General features: G+C 47.1%; 1 protein-coding gene across 50 annotated transcripts in view; it reads right to left on the minus strand.

Moving 5' to 3' along the window:
- The window catches only part of LOC110489787 (uncharacterized), a 122,285-nt gene that overhangs the window by 21,898 nt on the left and 78,674 nt on the right, over positions 1-21,713 (minus strand). For all 50 annotated transcript variants that reach the window (XM_090199600.1, XM_090199591.1, XM_090199590.1 and 47 more), the window contains one exon: positions 27-1,084. In XM_090199600.1, coding sequence (XP_090055726.1) covers positions 27-1,084 — 1,058 coding nt within the window. The remainder of the gene's footprint in view (positions 1-26; positions 1,085-21,713) is intronic.

Consider the following 21,713-nt stretch of genomic DNA (forward strand, 5'->3'; position numbering starts at 1 on the left):
CTCTTTAAATCTAGACTGTGACCTACCTTGGTCTTCTTGTCTGGACTGGGCAGGTCCTTGCTTGGTGCGGCACTGCTCCCATTGGTCGAGGGTTTACTTGCAGGTTTTTTGGCCTTATCAGCGGTCTCTGATTTCTTGTCCGTCTTTTTCTCAGGACTTTTCAGCTCTTTTTTCTCCGATTTCTCCACCTTAACCTGCTTGTTTAATTTCTGAGCCAGCTCTGGCTTCTTATCCTCCTTCTCAACGTTGTCTTTGGGCTTCTCAACATTTTCTGTTACTTTCTCACCTGTTACTGTTACCTTTCCAACATGATCTGTCTTCTCCTTGTCAGGCTGTGTTTCCATCTTGTCAGGCGGTGTTTCCATCTTGTCAGGCTGTGTTTCCATCTTGTCAGGCTGTGTTTCCATCTTGTCAGGCTGTGTTTCCATCTTGTCAGGCTGTGTTTCCATCTTGCCAGGCTGTGTTTCCATCTTGCCAGGCTGTGTTTCCATCTTGCCAGGCTGTGTTTCCATCTTGCCAGGCTGTGTTTCCATCTTGCCAGGCTGTGTTTCCATCTTGCCAGGCTGTGTTTCCATCTTGCCAGGCTGTGTTTCCATCTTGCCAGGCTGTGTTTCCATCTTGCCAGGCTGTGTTTCCATCTTGCCAGGCTGTGTTTCCATCTTATCAAATGTGTCCAACTTCACCTCTGCCTCCGGTTTCTCTGGGGTCTTCTCCATTTTTTCAATATTCTGTTCTGTCTCCTCAGGCTTTTCAACCTTGTCCATCTTCTCTACTTTGTCAGTTTTCTCTACCTTGTCTGTGTTGTCGCCCTTATCCATTTTATCCACCTTCTCTGTTTTTTCTTCTTTGTCTACCTTTTCTGCCGGCTCCAGCTTTTCCGTTTTCTCTGCCTTGTCCATTTGACCCATCTTCTCTCCTTTGTCCAGTGGTCCTGCATACGCCACCTTCACTGACGCCTCAGTCTTCCCAGTCGAATCCTTCTTCTCCACTTTATCGAGCTTATCCAACATGTCAAATTGGTTCAACTTCTCAAAGTGGTCCATCGTCTCCTCTTTCTCTGGTTTGTCCATCTTCTCTGATTTGACTGTGTGAGAGAGAGAGAGAGAGAGAGAGAGAGAGAGAGAGAGAGAGAGAGAGAGAGAGAGAGAGAGAGAGAGAGAGAGAGAGAGAGAGAGAGAGAGAGAGAGAGAGAGAGAGAGAGAGAGAGAGAGAGAGAGAGAGAGAGAGAGAGAGAGGAGAGGAGAGAAAGGAGAGAGAGAAAGAGAGAGAGAGAGAGAGAGAGAGAGAGAGAGAGAGAGGAGAGAAAGGAGAGAGAGAAAGAGAGCAAACAACATATTTTAGAATCATACCAATCATGTGAATGACATCATCATTAATACAAAGAACCAAATGCCTTGCTGACCTCAAGACCTCACAGACAGGCCAGCGACCAAACCGTATGACATTAATGTCATTTGAAGTGATTAACCACTATACACACACACACACATACGATATCCTATAGTCCCAAGGTCATGCTCAAAGGCATGCAAAGATCAATCTCTGCTGAAGTTTGAACAAGTGAATCACCTTTGATAATGGAATGAATCAACAGTAGCTCAGGCTGATTACATTTGGGGACACACAGGAAGGCTGGAGTGGAATTATCCTGTGGGCGAAGCCTGATTTAGAGATGGCCATTGACCCTGGCAATCAACCAGACAGACCGACAGTCAGACAGACAGACCGACAGTCAGACAGACAGACTGACAGTCAGGCAGGCAGACAGACCGACAGTCAGGCAGACAGACCGACAGTCAGGCAGACATACCGACCGACAGTCAGGCAGACTGACATTCAACCAGGCAGACAGACCGACAGTCAGGCAAACCGACCGACATTCAGCCAGGCAGACAGATCGACAGTCAGGCAGACAAATGCACACACACACACAATCTCTTTTGCATTCCAGAGACATGTATGCATACACCAACATATCTAGGCAGATACACATACACCGGCACACAAGATAAACACACAAACTTCAATTTCATTTGGAATACATACTGCATTACTACATAGTGTCGCTTTGAACTCATTCCACCAACCCTACTGTATCTTGAAGTGTTTTGAGTAAAGCCAGAACAGACTCCACAGACAGAAAGTGGCAGTAGTTTATAAAGACCCTTTGGTCACCGCAAATGTGTGATGGTGCTTTGCTTGCCTAGTAAAGTATGGTTGTCTAGTAAAATATGGCCGTGAGAGTGTGGAAGGCCAGCCTGCCTGTCCTGCCGCATTAGACACTGAGCAGCTGTGGGCTGGACACACAGACATGGCAGCCTGAGGGGTGGACACAGCTAATTCACCATAGCACAGGCACCCAGCGATAGAGATGAGAGGCAGCCTATTAGCCTAGACACAAGCTCTGCGGCCTTGATACTTTTACTGAGTATAATAATAATCATCATCAAGAGGACAATAGTGACACAGTGTTCTAGCAAAGTGCAGTATGTGAAACACAAAACCCCACCTAATTCACTCTTTTCTCCCGGACATATCCCTGAAGCTCTGCCCCCTCCCATCCCTCTAGCTGGCAGCGCCGCCCCCTCTCCAGAGGCAGCTCATCCTTCACCTCCTCTCTCACTCCTGGGTGCCTCATTAGAGGGCAGGCCATCTGGGGTACTGGCCCACTCCACACCAGAGGGCCTCAGGCCCTTAACCCTAATGTTCCCACAACGCCTCAAGCTCACACTGTAGGAATGATGCTCAGACCCAAAGTAGTAACTGACATTAGATGACATGGAAAGGACTAAAAGTATGTGGACACCTGCTTGTCGAACATCTCATTCCAAAATCATGGGCATTAATATGGAGTTGGTCCCCCCTTTGCTGCTCTAACAGCCTCCACTCTTCTGGGAAGGCTTTCCACTAGATGTTGGAACATTGCTGCAGGGACTTGCTGCCATTCAGCCACAAGAACATTCGTGAGGACACTGATGCGGGGCGATTAGACCTGGCTCGCAGTCGGCGTTCCTATTCATCCCAAAGGTGTTCGATGGGGTTGAGGTCAGGGCTATGTGTAGGCCAATCAAGTTCTTCCACACCAATCTCGACAAACCATTTCTGTATGAACCTCGCTTTGTGCATGGGAGCATTATCATGCTGAAACAGGAAAGGCTTCCCCAAACTGTTGCCACAAAGTTGGAAGCACAGAATTGTCTAGCATGTCCTTGTATGCTGTAGCGTTAAGATATCCCTTCACTCGAACTAAGGGGCCTAGCCCGAAAAACCACCCCAGACCATTATTACTCTTCCACCAAACTTTACAGTTGGCATTCGGGCAAGTAGTGTTCCCCTGCCATCCACCAAACCCAGATTAGTTGGTCAATGGCGGTGAGCTTTACACCACTCCAGCCGACACTTGGCATTGCGCATGGTGATCTTAGGCTTGTGTGCGGCTGCTCGGCCATGGAAACCCATTTCAAGAAGCTCCTGGCGAACAGTTATTGTGCTGACGTTGCTTCCAGAGGCAGTTTGGAACTCAGTAGGGAGTGTTGCAACTAGGGACAGACAATTTTTATGCGTTACACGCTTCAGCACTCGGCGGTCCCATTCTGTGAGCTTGTATGGCCTACCAGTACGCGGTTGAGCCATTGTTGCTCCTAGAGGTTTCCAATAACAGCACTTAGTTGACCAGGGCAGCTCTAGCAAGGCAGAAATTTGACTTACTGACTTGTTGGAAAGGTGGCATCCTATGACGGCGCCACGTTGAAAGTCATTGAGCCCTTCAGTAAGGCCATTCTACTGCCAATGTTTGTCTATGGAGATTGCATGGCTGCATGCTCAATTTTATACACCTGTCAGCAATGGGTGTGGCTGAAATAGCCGAATCCAGTCATTGCAAGTGGTGTCCATATACTTTTGTGTATATATAGTGTAAATGTCAATGGATTGATTGGTAAAGCCATGACAATGACTAGACTGATGGTGCCCCCGGCTTTCAGTCCAGTTATAAGGAATGTCAATAGTCATAATTCTGTTTATTTTTACGATATTGATATAATGATACGGAGCTACAGGGATTATCACATTAAACAGCTGGACAAGAGGACGGCCTAATGAAACCAAGATCGCAAAATAGAAAATGCTCATTGGCTAAGCGCAAATAGCTCAGTCCTTTTTAAATAGAGCGGTATCTTCCTGGCTAAATAACCAACTAAATCAATATTGTTCCAGAGATTTGTGGAGTTATACACCCATGCATAATATCTCAGCTGTGCAGTGTGTCAGCATCAACCCAGTTAAACTGTTAATCCACTAGTATAAACAACCCAAAATGAGGATTAGATATCGTAGACTTTCATATTTTCCCGCTATTAAGCATCTGCATTATTTGACCTTTGGATAATATTGCAGGGAGAAGTCCACTGAAAGTAGTGACTGTACAGCCTGTGGGAGTCTATTCAAAACAAAGGACAAATACCATAGAGCTATCACTATGGCCACATTCAACCCTTAATATCTAGAAACTGAGGAATCCTGTATCCTCCCATTAGCTTAAAAGTCTATTAGCTACACTGTGATGACAAATGGTGAAAAGGCTCTTTAGCATTGTTAGCGATTCCGCTAACAACGCCTCCCTCACATCAGCATAATCAGTCAGAGTAAACCCCAGAGGAAGCAGGATACCCATTTACCACTGACCCTGCTTCAATTACTTCAGACCTAAATCCCTACCTTTGTATAATACATTTTCAAGTGTTTTGTCTAAGCACCCAAATGAGAGATTGGAGACGGCAAAGGGCTGCTTGAAGTGGGGGATTGTGGGTGGGGGGGGGGGGGTAGACGCCATACATAACTGGGTACAGTGCTCCACAAACTTCAGAAGGGAGGAGAACAGTGGACAACCAGAGAACCCAATAGGTGGACTAATATAATGAAGACACAAAACAAAGTGCTTACCCAAATCCAGTCAGGCTACACGACAAGACAAAGGGAATGGAAGGAGGCAAGGCACAACAACACGAGGCTTCGTCTCTGTAGTCCACAGCTTTAACAGACTTAATAGATCATATATCAACTGGATATCTTAATTAGCTAAGACATTGGAGATCCAATAGACTTCTACTGACCCCAAACCCAGTATTTGGTTGATTTATGAAGCAGTATGAAGAGCCACCCTCAAAACAACCTCATCAACTGTGCTCCCACTCTTCTCTCCTTCCCAGCCTGAGAAAGCCTGTGAGAAGCTTTAGCACGGTGGATTTTCAAGCTACATTCACTAGGTAATTATGGATTAGCCGTTGAATACCAACAAAGGTGATATGCAGAGTACTCCGAGAGCGCTGGGACCTATAAAGCCGCTGAAGCCAACATACTCAAACAACCTCAACAGCCAGCTTTGTGTCTCAGTCTCCCCACCACAGAGCAGCAGGGCTAAATGTAAACAAGCAGCCATTTTGAACCCTCCAATAGAAGGGAATTAATACATCATGAATGGAGCATCTGATTAGAAGCATTCATCACTCTTAGGGCCTATGACGCTGATATCATTGGGAGGGAAGACATTTTCTGGAGATATGATGACATTGTGGCGGTCACCCGTGAATCCATTATATCTATCCCAATAAATCTCACAGACAGCCGCCTGGCACCCTCATCTCTCATTTCAGTTAGCCAACTAACACAGTGGGAGACAACTCTGTCTTTTCTATGCTGGGTCAGTTCATTAGACCACACATTAGCATAGACACAATTCAATCTCTATTAAGTTGGCTAAACAGCCTTTAAACCACTTTTATGGTCTTTTTAATTAAGAGTTTTTTTATGGGAGAAAAACATGACAGCGATAAGACACCATCTCCACATGGATGTTGAGACCATCGGATTGCTTCTTACATTTTCAGAGTCGCATCAGATAAGGAAAAACCCTCACTGCTCCAACACTAACACTCAAAACTACCAATGAAACTCCTCCCGAAGAAGTTTCAAGTAACTGTCCAGTGAAAATCTCATTAACTCATAACCAAATAATGTTGTTGACTTATCCTATACTCGTATTTGTGGCCAAAGCATAAATTGGAGAAGGAAAAAAAAACACTTCAAAAACACCACAAACTTGTATCTCAAACAGACGTTTAAACAATGCTTGCCATTTCCTCATAGATGATGTTATCCTCCAGAAGAGGATGAGCTGGCCAGCTGGCCAATCAGCAGTCTAGTCACATGAATATTTTTAATGACCGGTATTTGCCCACACCTTTCTGTTGTTGGTGTACGCCCACACCATACCAACACACACAAAAGGCTGCTTTTTAACATACATAATTACCATTTTTTTGGAAGGACAATTATTTCACTCATATTGCAATTAATTATAAGTCATATTTCATAGATATCTGGAGACACTGGACAGTTACTTTAAACAGACATAACCTGACCATTTTCTTGGGTATTTCTCTCTGGTTCCTCAGATGACAAGATCAATCCTCGAGGCGAACGTAGCCTTATTAAAAGACAGTCATTACCTCTAGCCTCACCCGGAAGCCGCTAAGAGGCAGAATCCTTGACAACGTATGTGTGCCTTCCAAAGGAACGATCCTCCTTAGTGACTATTCTCCACACGTCAAAGAAGCTGCTGGCCGCCTATAGAATGTTTGGAGTGATTTAGTGAAAGTGGATGCCAGTGCATTTCACTGTATTTAACTGTCAGGAAACGGAGCCTTTCTTTGTTCATGTTAAGCTGCTCACTTGGTGTGTGGCTCAGGAGCGGATCTAGTCACCACAACGGCTTGTATCCAACAAGGCAACTTCAAAGGCAGAAATAAACGACAAAACCCAGGCTATTAATCAAAGTTATTCCATATGGTGTCAGGTTGGACAGGCAGCTTTTGGAAGGACTTAGGCATTACCTACTGTAGACTGGCGTGACACCTGACATGTACACACAAGGATGATCCACATTGACCATGGAAACACTTACGGGGTCCTCTCTGGATTGGATGTATTTCTCTCTCTGACACACACACACACACACAGCGCTATCACTGCACCGCAGCCTTGACTGCAAGACAGGTCATTGCAGAGGGATTTATCTAATCTACTCTGTTTGTGACGGAGGTCAGGAAAGTGTTGCTAATATATGAGCCTAAAGTATCCATCACATCCAGACCTGAACCTTCCTCCACTCCCCCTTTCAGACAGTAGTGCATTGTGTCCTTGGTAACTGCATGATCATATACAGTAGAGTGGATCCGACTTAAGCGCGGAGAGGACAAAAAAAAACACTTGAGCTGTGCTGATGAGATCTGGAGGGTTCTACAGCTTTCTGTCCCCCTGGGTAACAGGCTTCTTACGCACAAGCGTACCCACATCAATCACTTACTCACAGAGACATATGCATGTGCACAAAGTGAGAGCCACATAGGAACGCTGAGACAAACGTTTGAACGGGTCAAAATATTTTAAGCATAATGGCATACGTAGAAAAGGATTCATGCATACGAATCACCTTTACGCATTTAACTCCTATTTTAAAAGCTTGCCCAAATGGCAAGTGTGTTAATAATTGAAACAAACTTTTTTCTGGTATTTTTATGGATGTTGAGGTCAAACACAAACATGGGTAATTCTTTTTTTAATTGTATTGACGTAAGGCTAAATTAATCTGAGACAAATGGACGCAAAGAAAAACACACACACACAGTACCACACATTTGTGCACACAAGAAGAAACACAAACAGAAGCGTGTACAGAAACAGACCAACAAAGCCCAGAGTCTTTACTACAGAACACTCATTACGGGCCACATTCATCCTTCTGCTTAATAGGAGATAAGGAGAGCGACATTGGGTGACAATTATCTGTTTCGTTCTGGGGAGAAACATCCCACTATGACTCCAAACCATGAAGAAAGACACTCAAATGATTCAAAGCCTGTTTGAGTACGAGTTCCTTTGTCTCTCCACGCTGCATCTCTCCTCCAGTATCGTCTCCTAATCCCTCTCTCCAAACGGAGGGAGAGAGAGAGAGAGAGAGAGAGAGAGAGAGAGAGAGAGAGAGAGAGAGAGAGAGAGAGAGAGAGAGAGAGAGAGAGAGAGAGAGAGAGAGAAATAAAAAGAGGGGGCTGGATGGAACTGAGGGAGTCAGTAAAAATACATTCAGGCAGATTCTTATACTGGGACAAACTATTTTTTCTCTCTCTATATGACTCTGTGTATCTCTCTCTCCCCTCTGGAGCTAGAGATGGCAAATCTGTTTATCGATATTTCCCACACCCCAATTGGGGAGCCAAGGCGAATGCCTGAACAGAGCTAGCCGGCCGACGTGTGTGTGGATTCATTAATGTGCACGCTCCACATGAACACTTTTTACACATGCAAACTGCCTTTGAATGACCTTGTCAAGCCAGTGCATGCTCACACACAGTCACGCACACGCACTCTTCCTCTGACCAGCTCACACACTCTCATTCTGAGCTCTCCGGGACGCTGGCCCTTTAATGCTCCAGCGTCCACGAGGCAGATTGCTGGCACACTTTAGCGACAGAGAGAGAGGGAGAGGGAGAGGGAGAGAGAGAGAGAGAGAGAGAGAGAGAGAGAGAGGGAGCGGCGGTCATTAAAAGCGACGAGTGAAGAAAGAGACAGATTTTGTTGCTGGGTTTACATCTCCAGTGACCCTGTTCGGCTAAGGGGCAGGAGTTATCGGATGTGACCGAGGCCATCTTGGCTCTGCCTCTCCCCCACTCCTCCCAGGGGACTAATGACTGTGTCGGCGGCCAGAGAGAGCGAGAGAGGCCAAGTCTAGCTCTGGACTCTGGTCTGTGGTAATGAGCTGTGTCGGCAGCATGACCCAGTCCCACATTCCCGGTCCGCTGACGGTCACCTAGATATAGTACATCCACATGCAACACGCTTAGTGAATCACATGCAAAGTGACACTCCTGCTGCACATACACCAGCAAGCAAAACACACACAAGGCTGCACTGGGCATATACTGTACTATGCCATCAATCAATATACCATCCTTCAGAAACTCTCTCTCTCTCTCTCTCCGCTACTTGACTGGGACCTCAGACTGGTGGAAGCAGCTCAGTTGTAAATCAGACAGTGTGATGCCACATCTTCCCCCTACACACAATCTGGGCTGTCTGCAGTATGCAGGCCATTTGAGGAGGCCATTGCCAGAGGGCAGCGCTAGTAGCAGCCAGATAGCATCACCATTACCTACCCTGGTGAAAGGACTGGTAGTAACCATGCCTTCACCAAAGCCGGTGCCAAGGTTGGTACTCATACCTGCTCCAAAGCCAGTGCCAAGGTTGGTACTCATACCTGCTCCAAAGCCAGTGCCAAGGTTGGTACTCATACCAGCTCCAAAGCCGGTGCCCATGCCTGCTCTAAAGCTGTTGTCTGGGTTGCTACCCATACCAGCGCCAAAGCTGGTGCCTGAGTTGGTACCCACGTCTGCTCCAACGTCAGTGCCAAGGTTGGTATCCATACCTGTGCAGATGTTGGTACCCATACCCGTGCCAATGCCGGTTCCTGGGTTTGTGACAATGCCCAGGCCGGTGCCCATCCCGCTGATGGCCTGGCTGCTGAGGGGTACAGGCAGCAGCACGTCCTCGTTCTTGTCTGCCCCGGGCCCCTCCACGATGCCCTCTAGAGGTGAGAGCGGAGAGCTGCCCCCACAGTCTCTCATTGGGGGGAAGGGTGAGAAGTGTAGGGTGGGCTCCTGGTCCTGCCTCAGGTCGGAGCGGGTGGCGCCTGCAGCAAACAGAGTGGGGGGCAGCTGGTCGTCCGAAACAGTCAGTGAACGCTTCATGGTGGAGTGGCAGGAGCGGCGCGGACCGCCCATGGGCGTTGTTAGCTCATCCAGCCCAGCTCCAGGGTAATGGTCGGGCAGCTCCAGGCTAGAGGGTACCGAGAGGTGGGAGCATTCAGACATGGCCCGCCGCAGAGCCTTCCGCTGCTGGTTAGCACGCCCCATGAAACACGGCTCAAGTTCCACCTCTTCCTCCTCCTCGTCCTCGCTCTCCTCCGAGGATCCCTCTGTCATTTGGAGGCCGCCTAGTGCTGATGCGCTGTCCTCGTCGCCCCTCTCCAGGTAGTTGTCATTGACAACACCGATGACACAGTAATTAGGGCTGGCAATATTCTGGGGTGGAAGGGTCTTGGGGCTGGACTCTGAGAATCCAGGGTTCCACACACCGGTGCTGGCTGGGGCTGGTATGGGCGGGCTAGAGGGTAAGGGTAGCTCCATGCGTCGAGCTGGGGAACCAGGTACGGGGGGATGTAGGACCCCATTGTTCCCACAGCTCAGAGGGGAGGGGGAGGAAGACACTTGGCTTTCTGGGCTCTCCCCAGCGCTGCCTAACCCCTGACAGCCCCCCCTGCCAGGTACCTTGAGATCCGCATCCAAGCCAACACCGGCTGACGGGTCAAAGAAGCACAGCTTGTCCTCGTCGGTGAGTCCCGGGGCCCCACCGAGGCTCCTGGGAGGCCCCATGTCTCCATGCTGCCAGTCCCAAGCCTGGGGGGCTGTGGCGGGGGCCATGGAGGGGACCTTACACAGCTCACTGTACTCTGAGAACGGAGAGCCAGGCGGCTGGTTGGAGAGAGAAGACATGCTTTCCCTCCTTTCTCACTCTCTCTCTTTTCTCCTCAGGCTACGTTTCTCTGTCCTCCGGTTGTTCTCGTTCCCCTGTGTGTTATGTTGTTTCTTCTGGTTAGGATGCACAGGTGGGGTCTGTCACGGCTGCGGTAGGGCCAGTGAGGAAGGCGAGCGTGTGTGTGTGTGGTGTAGCCTCTCTCTCTCTGTGCCTCTTCGCTCTCAATTGACCAAGAAGCACTGTGAACTGGGCTCCTCTTTCTCTATCGTTCTCTCCCTCCCTCCCTCCTCCCTCTCACTCACTGACAGCCTTTTGCATGGCTTTTGGTCATGTGACTCGAGTGGCTGCTCATTCGCTGCTGCCAAATCACAACTCCCTCCCCCTGTGGTGGAGTGTACATCCCCCTCCTCTCAGTTTTTTTCTTTCTCTCCAAGCTTTCTCTTTCTACCCCAGTCCCACCCTCTCGCTCATCCTTCTCCCCAGGCAACACACAACCCCAGGGAGATGAGAGGGAGGTTTTGGGGCAGCTGCTTTAGGGGAGCATGTTTGTAGCTAGGGCATCTCTCTCGCTCTCTCTCACAGCAAAGTGATCCATTTCTTGGTAACATATCTCCATTTGACCTCACCTCACTTCACACATTCAATCTGTGTACCTCTCTCTGAAGCTCTCACACACTGTGTGTCTCTGAGCCAGACAACCAGTAGTGTACCCTGGCAGAGGCCTCTGTCGAGCATAGCCAAGGTCTAGAGCCTGGCCCCTTTGTTAATTGTGTTAATAACTTTGTTGTAGGCACTGTGCTTACCCTTACTCTGCAGGATGTGTGTGAGAGAGAAACATTTCGAATTTGAGAGAGAGAGAGAGAGAGAGAGAGAGAGAGAGAGAGAGAGAGAGAGATGGTGGATGTATCTGTCTCTGTGTGAGAAGGGGATTGTTTGTGTGTAAAGATAACACAGACTCACAGTCAGCCCAGTCACAGAAACAGAGAAGGGGGGGGGTAGGAAGGAGAGCGGTAATGAAAGAGGGATGTCAGATATATGAAAACCACCGCCTCCCAAAAGCACCGTAGATGCCTGTCATCCCTGATCTCGTCACGCAAAGAAAACGGAGCTGAGCAGTGGAGAGAAAAACCACGCTCAAGAAGAGATGAACTTCTGACACAAACGCAAACACATCGTCTGTGTGAAGCCTTTGCCTGGCCTCAACTCTGCACGGGCGAGCCCTCAAGACTTTAACTGCAACGAGAAGGCACACACTCTGACCTGACTTCACTCTCTCAACCCTGAATCACCATGAGGTCCATTCTGTTTCAGTCTCACCCAGACTCTGCTGCATTACTAAAGGCATATTTTTAAACTGGAGTACAGTGGAAACATTCTCAGTCCACATCCCGGTTGAATGTGTACAGTTGAAGTCGGACGTTTGCATACACCTTAGCCAAATACATTTAAACTAAGTTTTTCACAATTCCTGATATTTAATCCTAGTAAAAGTCCCTGTCTTAGGTCAGTTATTATCACCAATTTATTTTAAGAATGTGAAATGTCAGAATAATAGTAGAGAGAATGATTTATTTGAGCTTTTATTTCTTTCATCACATTCCCAGTGGGTCAGAAGTTTACATACACTCAATGAGTATTTGGTAGCATTGCCTTTAAATTGTTTAACTTGGGTCAAACTTTTCGGGTAGCCTTCCACAAGCTTCCCACAATAAGTTGGGTGAATTTTGTCCCATTCCTCCTGACAGAGCTGGTGTAACTAAGTCAGGTTTGTAGGCTTCCTTGCTCGCACATGCTTTTTCAGTTCTGCCCCCACATTTTCTATAGGATTGAGGTCAGGAATTGTGATGGCCACTCCAATACCTTGACTTTGTTGTCCTTAAGCCATTTCGCCACAACTTTGGAAGTATGCTTGGGGTCATTGTCCATTTGGAAGACCCATTTGTGACCAAGCTTTAACTTCCTGACTGATGTCTTGAGATGTTGCTTCAATATATCCACATAATTTTCCTCCCTCATGATACCATCTATTTTGTGAAGTGCACCAGTCCCTCCTGTAGCAAAGCACCCCCACACCATGATGCTGCCACCCCCGTGCTTCACGGTTGGGATGGTGTTCTTCGGCTTGCAAGCCTCCCCCTCCAAATATGACGATGGTCATTATGGCCAAACAGTTCTATTTTTGTTTCATCAGACCAGAGGACATTTCCCCAAAAAGTACAATCTTTGTCCCCATGTGCAGTTGCAAAGTGGAGTCTGGCTGTTTTATGGCGGTTTTTAAGCAGTGGCTTCTTCCTTGCTGAGCGGTCTTTCGGGTTATGTTGATATAGGACTCGTTTTACTGTGGATATAGATACTTTTGTACCTGTTTCCTCCAGCATCTTCACAAGGTCCTTTGCTGTTGCTCTGGGATTGAAGTGCACTTTTTGCACCAAAGTATGTTCATCTCTAGGAGACAGAATGCATCTCCTTCCTGAGCACAGTCAAACACCAGGCCCCAGGACACGGCCGTTCCCTCCCCAAAACATCCCCTTCTAAGCTTTAAGTGTCAGCTGAGTAGTCAAAAGGAATTACCACCCGTCTCAGCCAGAGTGAAGGTTTACTCTTGGCTACAATGAACATGAAGACAAACTCATCTCCTGATTGACTAACCGTCAATGTGAACCAGGACAGGACAAGACAGAGAACATTCTTTAATGTTAAGCTCAGCATAACCCTTAAGAAGGCACTGCGTAACATTAGTTAGATTGACCCAAGCATGTCAAAAGTGTGCAACTTTCTTTATTTCTATACAGTTCAGCTCAGAGTTTAGTAATGCGGGGAAATATGTGATGGGCAACAGGCTCTGACAAATTTACATCTCTGGTCTATGTGAAGCTTCTGTGGCTTCGGAAACAAAAATAGATGTATTGTCCACAGAAACACACACCAACACACAGAAACACACGCCTTTACCAGTCATCCAGGCCCCCAGCACTAATGGGGCCAAGTTACATAAGCTCCAGTTGAGTCTGCTTCTGCAGCTCAGAGTATGAAGCTCTGACAATAGACACCAGGCCAGGACAAACACAATGAGACAGATCAGATCAGACACAATCACTTCAGATGCTAATCACAAGCCGAGTAGCTACTATAAAAAAGTGGCCGCATACACACGGATGTGTGGTGAATGAAACAAACCATAGATTTGCAATGTGGAAAAACAAAACATGTTTTTAGAAATAGTACTTTGCAGGATTCTTCAATGTGTTTAGACAACATTGCCAACCATTCATGATCACGTCAGAATTGCTTAGTGTATTTTGTAGTGGTGTCCTGTACCTGCGTACATCAAGAGTCGAACCTGGTAGTGTAGTGTAGTGTAGAGAAGGGTAGTGTGGGGTAGTGTAGTGCAGAGTAGGGTATTGTAGTGTAGAGTAGGGTATTGTAGTGTAGGGTAGTGTAGAGTAGGGTGGTGGAGGGGAGGGTAGTGTTGAGTAGGGTAGTGCAGAGTAGGATAGTGCAGGGTAGGGTAGTGTAGAGTAGGGTAGTGCAGAGTAGGGTATTGTAGTGTAGGGCAGTGCAGAGTAGGGTAGTGCAGAGTAGGGTAGTGTAGAGTAGGGTAGTGCAGGCTAGGGTAGCAAAGAGTAGGGTAGTGCAGAGTAGGGTAATGTAGAATAGGGTAGTGCAGGGTAGGGTAGTGTAGAGTAGGGTAGTGGAGGGTAGAGTAGGGTAGTGTAGAGTAGGGTAGTGGAGGGTAGAGTAGGGTAGTGTAGAGTAGGGTAGGGTAGTGTGGACTAGGGAAGTGGAGGGTAGTGTAGTCTAGAGTAGGGTAGTGTAGAGTAGGGTAGGGTAGAGTAGGGTAGGGTAGTGTGGAGTAGGGTAGTGTAGAGTAGGGTAGAGTAGGGTAGTGTAGAGTAGGGTAGTGCAGGGTAGGGTAGTGTAGGGTAGTGCAGAGTAGGGTAGTGTAGAGTAGGGTAGTGTAGAGTAGGGTAGTGTAGAGTAGGGTAGTGTAGAGTAGTGCAGAGAAGGGTAGTGTAGAGTAGGGTAGTGTAGAGTAGGGTAGTGCAGGGTAGGGTAGTGTAGAGTAGGGTAGTGTAGAGTAGGGTAGTGTAGAGTAGGGTAGTGTAGAGTAGTGCAGAGAAGGGTAGTGTAGAGTAGGGTAGTGGAGGGTAGGTTAGTGGAGGGTAGGGTAGTGTAGAGTAGGGTAGTGTAGAGTAGGGTAGTGTAGAGTAGTGCAGAGAAGGGTAGTGTAGAGTAGGGTAGTGGAGGGTAGGGTAGGGTAGGGTAGTGCTAGGCAGACACAGTGGAATAATAATGTGTATATTTGGGCCATGCTGACCCTGCCGACTCACAGGCAGGCTGGAGGCCTCTGTCACTGTCACATCACAGCCCTCTCGCAATCCCAAATGAGTGACACCCAAGCCCCTCAAGGACAGGGACACAGAGCGCCCCCTCTCCAGTGATGACCTCACTCTGCCTGGCCCGGCTGGCTGGGTGGCTGGACGTACACACACACATGCACGCGAACACACAAACACACACAGAGGCTCTTTTACATAATCCCACAGTGCTACTAAGGCGCCGTTTCTAATAGACAAACAACAATAATAACGCAGAAAGGAAGCAGAAAGTTGCAAACTGTTCCATAACTTCATTTAGCCGTGGATATTTGGATAAAAGTAATCAAGTAATCAAGTTAAATCAAGTTAAATCAAATAATTTCTAACAATGGAAGCAACAATGGAAGCAACGGGGAGGTAAAAACAGCAGCAAGAAATTTGAATTATTTTTCAGATCCATCAAATGAATAACATATTTCTGCAACGTTCCATCCAAAAATGTTCCATCCTTGCACTGGAGCCTGTCATCGGTGAACTATCTACGGAGTATGCTGCAAATAGGTTAGATAGGTGGCCATTAACTAAGAACACTGATGAGAGTAAAGGGGGCTTTATTTAACCCGGTGCCCTACAGAATATGTAAATAGGCCAATCAGTCAAGCCATTAAACAAGCACATACTCAGAGGTAAATTATTCAGGAGGTGCAGTACTCCAAATGTAAGCTTTACAATTGAGGAGAGGCACAGCAGCGTTGAACAGTGAGGCTAAATCTAAAAGTGAAAAAGAAGTCAGTGCTCAAATTAGTGCCTTCACTTCTCTGAGAGAGAAAGAGAAAGGGAAGAACGGTGTGGATGGAGAGATGAGAAGACACAGAGAGAGAAGGAGTGGGGCGGAAGAGAGAGAACGAGAAAGGGAAGAACGGCGTGGATGGAGAGATGAGAAGACAGAGAGAGAAGGAGTGGGGCGGAAGAGAGAGAAAGAGAAAGGGAAGAACGGTGTGGATGGAGAGATGAGAAGACACAGAGAGAGAAGGAGTGGGGCGGAAGAGAGAGAACGAGAAAGGGAAGAACGGCGTGGATGGAGAGATGAGAAGACACAGAGAGAGAAGGAGTGGGGCGGAAGAGAGAGAAAGAGAAAGGGAAGAACGGTGTGGATGGAGAGATGAGAAGACAGAGAGAGAAGGAGTGGGGCGGAAGAGAGAGAAAGAGAAAGGGAAGAACGGTGTGGATGGAGAGATGAGAAGACAGAGAGAGAAGGAGTGGGGCGGAAGAGAGAGAAAGCGAGACAGAGTCTTTAGTGGTTCTATTTTTAGCTCAAATCAGTCCCCCCTCCCCCTGCTGTCACACACCCATTGTTTCCTTGGTAGCCCCCTCTACCAAATGTCTCCAAAAGCAACTGCCTCCCATTTCCATGGCAACAGGATCCTTGCCACGGCAACCAAGTGGAGCCAGGGGAATATATGAACGGAGGAAGGGGAGAGAGGTGAGAGGAGGAGGGGGAGAGAGAGGTGAGAGGAGGAGAGGGAGAGGCCAAAATCAACTGGGGGCATTTTCGTATATTATTATCTGCAGATCTACGAACCAATGGGCTGCTCTCGCACTGCTCTTGAGTTAATGGTATCTTTCAATTAATCACAGTCATCATTCTGCTACGGTCTTTCAGCTGCTAATGCCTATGCAAGTCTGTTAATCCAGCAATGTCTGTGTCATGCTGATAGACTGGCCTCCAGACAGATCATTTCAGCTGCAAATAGCTTGGGGGGGGGGGGGGTTGGGTTTGATCAACCTAAAAGTGTGAAAGTCACATGCTGTGGCCGTTATTGTCCAAGCCACAGACCCACCCCGTTCTGTTGTTGGGGTATACCCACCCCGTTCTGTTGTTGGGGTATACCCACCCCATTCCGTTGTTGGGGCATACCCACCCCATTCCGTTGTTGGGGTATACCCACCCCATTCCGTTGTTGGGGTATACCCACCCCATTCCGTTGTTGGGGTATACCCACCCCATTCCGTTGTTGGGGTATACCCACCCCATTCCGTTGTTGGGGTCTACCCACCCCATTCCGTTGTTGGGGTATACCCACCCCATTCTGTTGTTGGGGTATACCCACCCCATTCTGTTGTTGGGGTATACCCACCCCATTCCGTTGTTGGGGTATACCCACCCCATTCCGTTGTTGGGGTATACCCACCCCATTCCGTTGTTGGGGTCTACCCACCCCATTCCGTTGTTGGGGTATACCCACCCCATTCCGTTGTTGGGGTATACCCACCCCATGTATACCCACCCCATTCCGTTGTTGGGGTATACCCACCCCATTCCGTTGTTGGGGTATACCCACCCCATTCCGTTGTTGGGGTATACCCACCCCATTCCGTTGTTGGGGTATACCCACCCCATTCCGTTGTTGGGGTATACCCACCCCATTCCGTTGTTGGGGTATACCCACCCCATTCCGTTGTTGGGGTATACCCACCCCATTCTGTTGTTGGGGTATACCCACCCCATTCCGTTGTTGGGGTATACCCACCCCATTCCGTTGTTGGGGTATACCCACCCCATTCCGTTGTTGGGGTATACCCACCCCATTCCGTTGTTGGGGTATACCCACCCCATTCTGTTGTTGGGGTATACCCACCCCATTCCGTTGTTGGGGTATACCCACCCCATTCCGTTGTTGGGGTATACCCACCCCATTCCGTTGTTGGGGTATACCCACCCCATTCCGTTGTTGGGGTATACCCACCCCATTCCGTTGTTGGGGTATACCCACCCCATTCCGTTGTTGGGGTATACCCACCCCATTCCGTTGTTGGGGTATACCCACCCCATTCCGTTGTTGGGGTATACCCACCCCATTCCGTTGTTGGGGTATACCCACCCCATTCTGTTGTTGGGGTATACCCACCCCATTCCGTTGTTGGGGTATACCCACCCCATTCTGTTGTTGGGGTATACCCACCCCATTCCGTTGTTGGGGTATACCCACCCCATTCCGTTGTTGGGGTATACCCACCCCATTCCGTTGTTGGGGTATACCCACCCCATTCCGTTGTTGGGGTATACCCACCCCATTCCGTTGTTGGGGTATACCCACCCCATTCCGTTGTTGGGGTATACCCACCCCATTCCGTTGTTGGGGTATACCCACCCCATTCTGTTGTTGGGGTATACCCACCCCATTCCGTTGTTGGGGTATACCCACCCCATTCCGTTGTTGGGGTATACCCACCCCATTCCGTTGTTGGGGTCTACCCACCCCATTCCGTTGTTGGGGTATACCCACCCCATTCCAACACAGAAACGCTGCTTTTGAACGTACTTCATACAAAAACAATTGGGAAGGAAAACTTTTTCACTCACATTGAAATTAATTCTAGGTCATATTTCATAAAATAGTACGGTGTTAAAAATAACATGACAATGTGCTTTGATTGCTCACTATGACTGAAAGGGTTTATTGAGTTGATGCTTCAGTAGTTACTCCCTTGTATTCAATGGAATCTATTCTACAGGTTGAAACTGGGTCTACTTCTGAACACTGACATAAGCTGCACCTAGCCTCTGACATATTACTTTCACCTATCTAATAGCTATCTTCTGATGAGAAGCTGACTATTGCCTGATGTATTGGGCAGATTGCCATTATAATTGTCCTGGAACAACAACAGAGCCCTATTAAAGTGCTGCAGACGACTAACAATTGGCCTGAGATCCGCGTAACCATCTATCAATGTGAAATAGCTGCGAGAGGGCTGTGATGTGACATCTTGTGCGGTAAAATCGATACGTCCATAAACCGCCCCACCATTTTAGTTCTATTATAGCAGATGTGCTCGGATCCCTCATCCATTGCTATTGATTATGGATGTGGCCAAATCGCTCTGCCAGATTCACAGCCGTTCCCACTCTGGACACAACTGATCCCTGATTAATGCCCAACGAGCTCAGATCAGCTCAGCTCCCCAAATTCCCTAAATTGTATAAACGACGGACGCTCAATCAAATGGGAGTATTTTTTTGGGGGGGGGGGGGACTTAAGAGTGGATATATGTATTCATGACATGTCCAATTGATATGAAATCTTAGTGATGGCTGCATTTTGGGCTTAGGTTTTTGAGCAGATTGATTCGGAATTCAATTTGGTGTGACATGTACTGCCAGCATGTGGTTGTCAAGCCTTTCACTCTAAAGTGACAAGACATTTCTCAGTCATTTCTCCTTTATCCAGCACCGTAAGACCACCGCCATTCAAATACAGCGGACGAGAAAGAAGGTGCATATATAAAGTGTGAAACATCGCAATGAGAAGAGATCCAGGGAAGGAAGTCCACTCACTTCTCCTTTAACCAGCATTATATCAACTTTCAAATACAAGGGCGAGAAGGAACACATTCTTGTAGTGAGAGGGCGGGAACCAGCAATTTCTTGCAATGAGAAGAAATTGGTACCAGCACAGCTCAGAGTAAAACACTGTTGGATTATTCCAGTTTATGGAATCTAAAAATAATCCTAGCATGTCTGCTGTAAATCAAACAGTCAGCCCCAGGTTTGGATGCTACAATGTAGACATTTCATTTGAATTCCATCATGTCAAGTCTGGATTATGGATTATGCCAGCTGTGTCAGGGGAGTGAGTGGAAGGGGAGGTGGAACAGTCCCTCTGCTATGCTGCTCTGCTCTGCCAGGAATATTATATTATTCTTTGACAGCAGACTGCTCCCTTCCTCCTTCCACATGCAGGCAGCCGCCCACCGGTTTTAGAAATCACCCGATTCCAGAGCCCATTATAGAAACAGAAACAAGCCCAGGGCTGCTTCATTAACATGTTTTGTATAATTAAAGCAGCGTTTTTAAAAAACTTTTTGGGCGACCCGACCAAATTCACATAGAAATGTGAGTTATAGATCTATCATAAGCATTGAAAACAAGTCTAAGAAGCGGTAGATCTGTACATGATCAGTTTCACACTAATGAGGTTGCATGAGAAAAAAGGAAATTGTATTTAAACATACAGTTGAAGTCGGAAGTTTACATACAGTTAGGTTGGAGTCATTAAAACTAGTTTTTTAACCACTCCACAAATGTATTGTTAACAAACTATAGTTTTGGCAAATCGGTTAGGACATCTAATTTGTGCATGACACAAGTAATTTTTCCAACCATTGTTTACAGACAGATTATTTCACTTATAACTCACTGTATCACAATTCCCAGTGGGTCAGAAGTTTACATACATGACAGGCAAATTGACATCATTTGAGTCAATTGGAGGTGTACCTGTGGATGCATTTCAAGGCCTACCTTCAAACTCAGTGCCTCTTTGCTTGACATCATGGGAAAATCTAAAGAAATCAGCCAAGACCTCAGAAAACAATTGTAGACCTCCACAAGTCTGGTTCATCCTTGGGAGCAATTTCCAAATGCCTGAAGGTACCACGTTCATCTGTACAAACAATAGTACGCCAGTATAAACACCATGGGACCAAGCAGTCGTCATACCGCTCAGGAAGGAGATGCATTCTGTCTCCTAGAGATGAACGTACTTTGGTGCAAAAAGTGCAAATCAATCCCAGAACAGCGGCAAAAGACCTTTTGAAGATCTTGATGGAAACAGGTACAAAAGTATCTATATCCACAGTAAAATTAGTCCTATATCGACATAACCTGAAAGGCCACTCAGCAAGGAAGAAGCCACTGCTCCAAAACCGCCATAAAAAAGCCAGACTCTGGTTTGCAACTGCACATGGGAACAAAGATCGTACTTATTGGAGAAATGTTCTCTGGTCTGATGAAACAAAAATAAAACTATTTGGCCATAATGACTATTGTCATGTTTGGATGAAAAATGGGGAGGCTTGCAAGCCGAAGAACACCATCCCAACCATGGAGCACGAGGGTGGCAGCGTCATCATGTGGGGGTGCTTTGCTGCAGGAGGGACTGGTGCACTTCACAAAATAGATGGCATCATGAGGAAGGGAAATTATGTGGATATATCGAAGACACATCTCAAGACGTCAGTCAGGAAGTATAAGCTTGGTCACAAATGGGTCTGACCCCAAGCATACATCCAAAGTTGTGGCAAAATGGCGTAAGGACAACAAAGTCAAGATATTGGAGTGGCCATCACAAAGCCCTGACCTCAATCCTATAGAACATTTGTGGGCAGAACTGAAAAAGCCGACTCAGTTACACCAGCTCTGTCAGGAGGAATGGGACAAAATTCACCCAACTTATTGTGGGAAGCTTGTGGAAGGCTACCCAAAACGTTTGACCCAAGTTAATCAATTTAAAGCCATGCTACCAAATACTAATTGAGCGTATGTAAACTTCTGACCCACTGGGAATGTGATGAAAGAAATTAAATCTGAAATAAATAATTCTCTACTATTATTCTGACATTTCACATTCTTAAAATAAAGTGGTGATCCTAAATGAACTAAGACCGGGATTTTTACTGGGATTAAATGTCAGGAATTGTGAAAAACTGAGTTTAAATGTATTTGGCTAAGGTGTATGTAAACTTCCGACTTCAACTGTACATGCGATCTGTTTGTGAGTGTCATGTTACTGTGTGGTTGGTGTGTGTGTGTGTGTGTGTGTGTGTGTGTGTGTACATGACTGTTGCTGTGTGTGCGTCACTGATAAAGATATTTTAGCCTCAGCCTACGTTCTCAGCATCAGTTGCCATCCCCATGGCAACATTAACTGCTCCTCAGTTACGATGGCAACTAGCCAGACCCCACCCTCCCCAAAGGCACATCTATAACTGTCTACCACTGGAAAAATCAAATCAACAATCTGA

The sequence above is a fragment of the Oncorhynchus mykiss genome, chromosome 15, assembly GCF_057628025.1.
Source record: "Oncorhynchus mykiss isolate SJ-2025 chromosome 15, ASM5762802v1, whole genome shotgun sequence".
Classification (NCBI taxonomy): domain Eukaryota; kingdom Metazoa; phylum Chordata; class Actinopteri; order Salmoniformes; family Salmonidae; genus Oncorhynchus; species Oncorhynchus mykiss.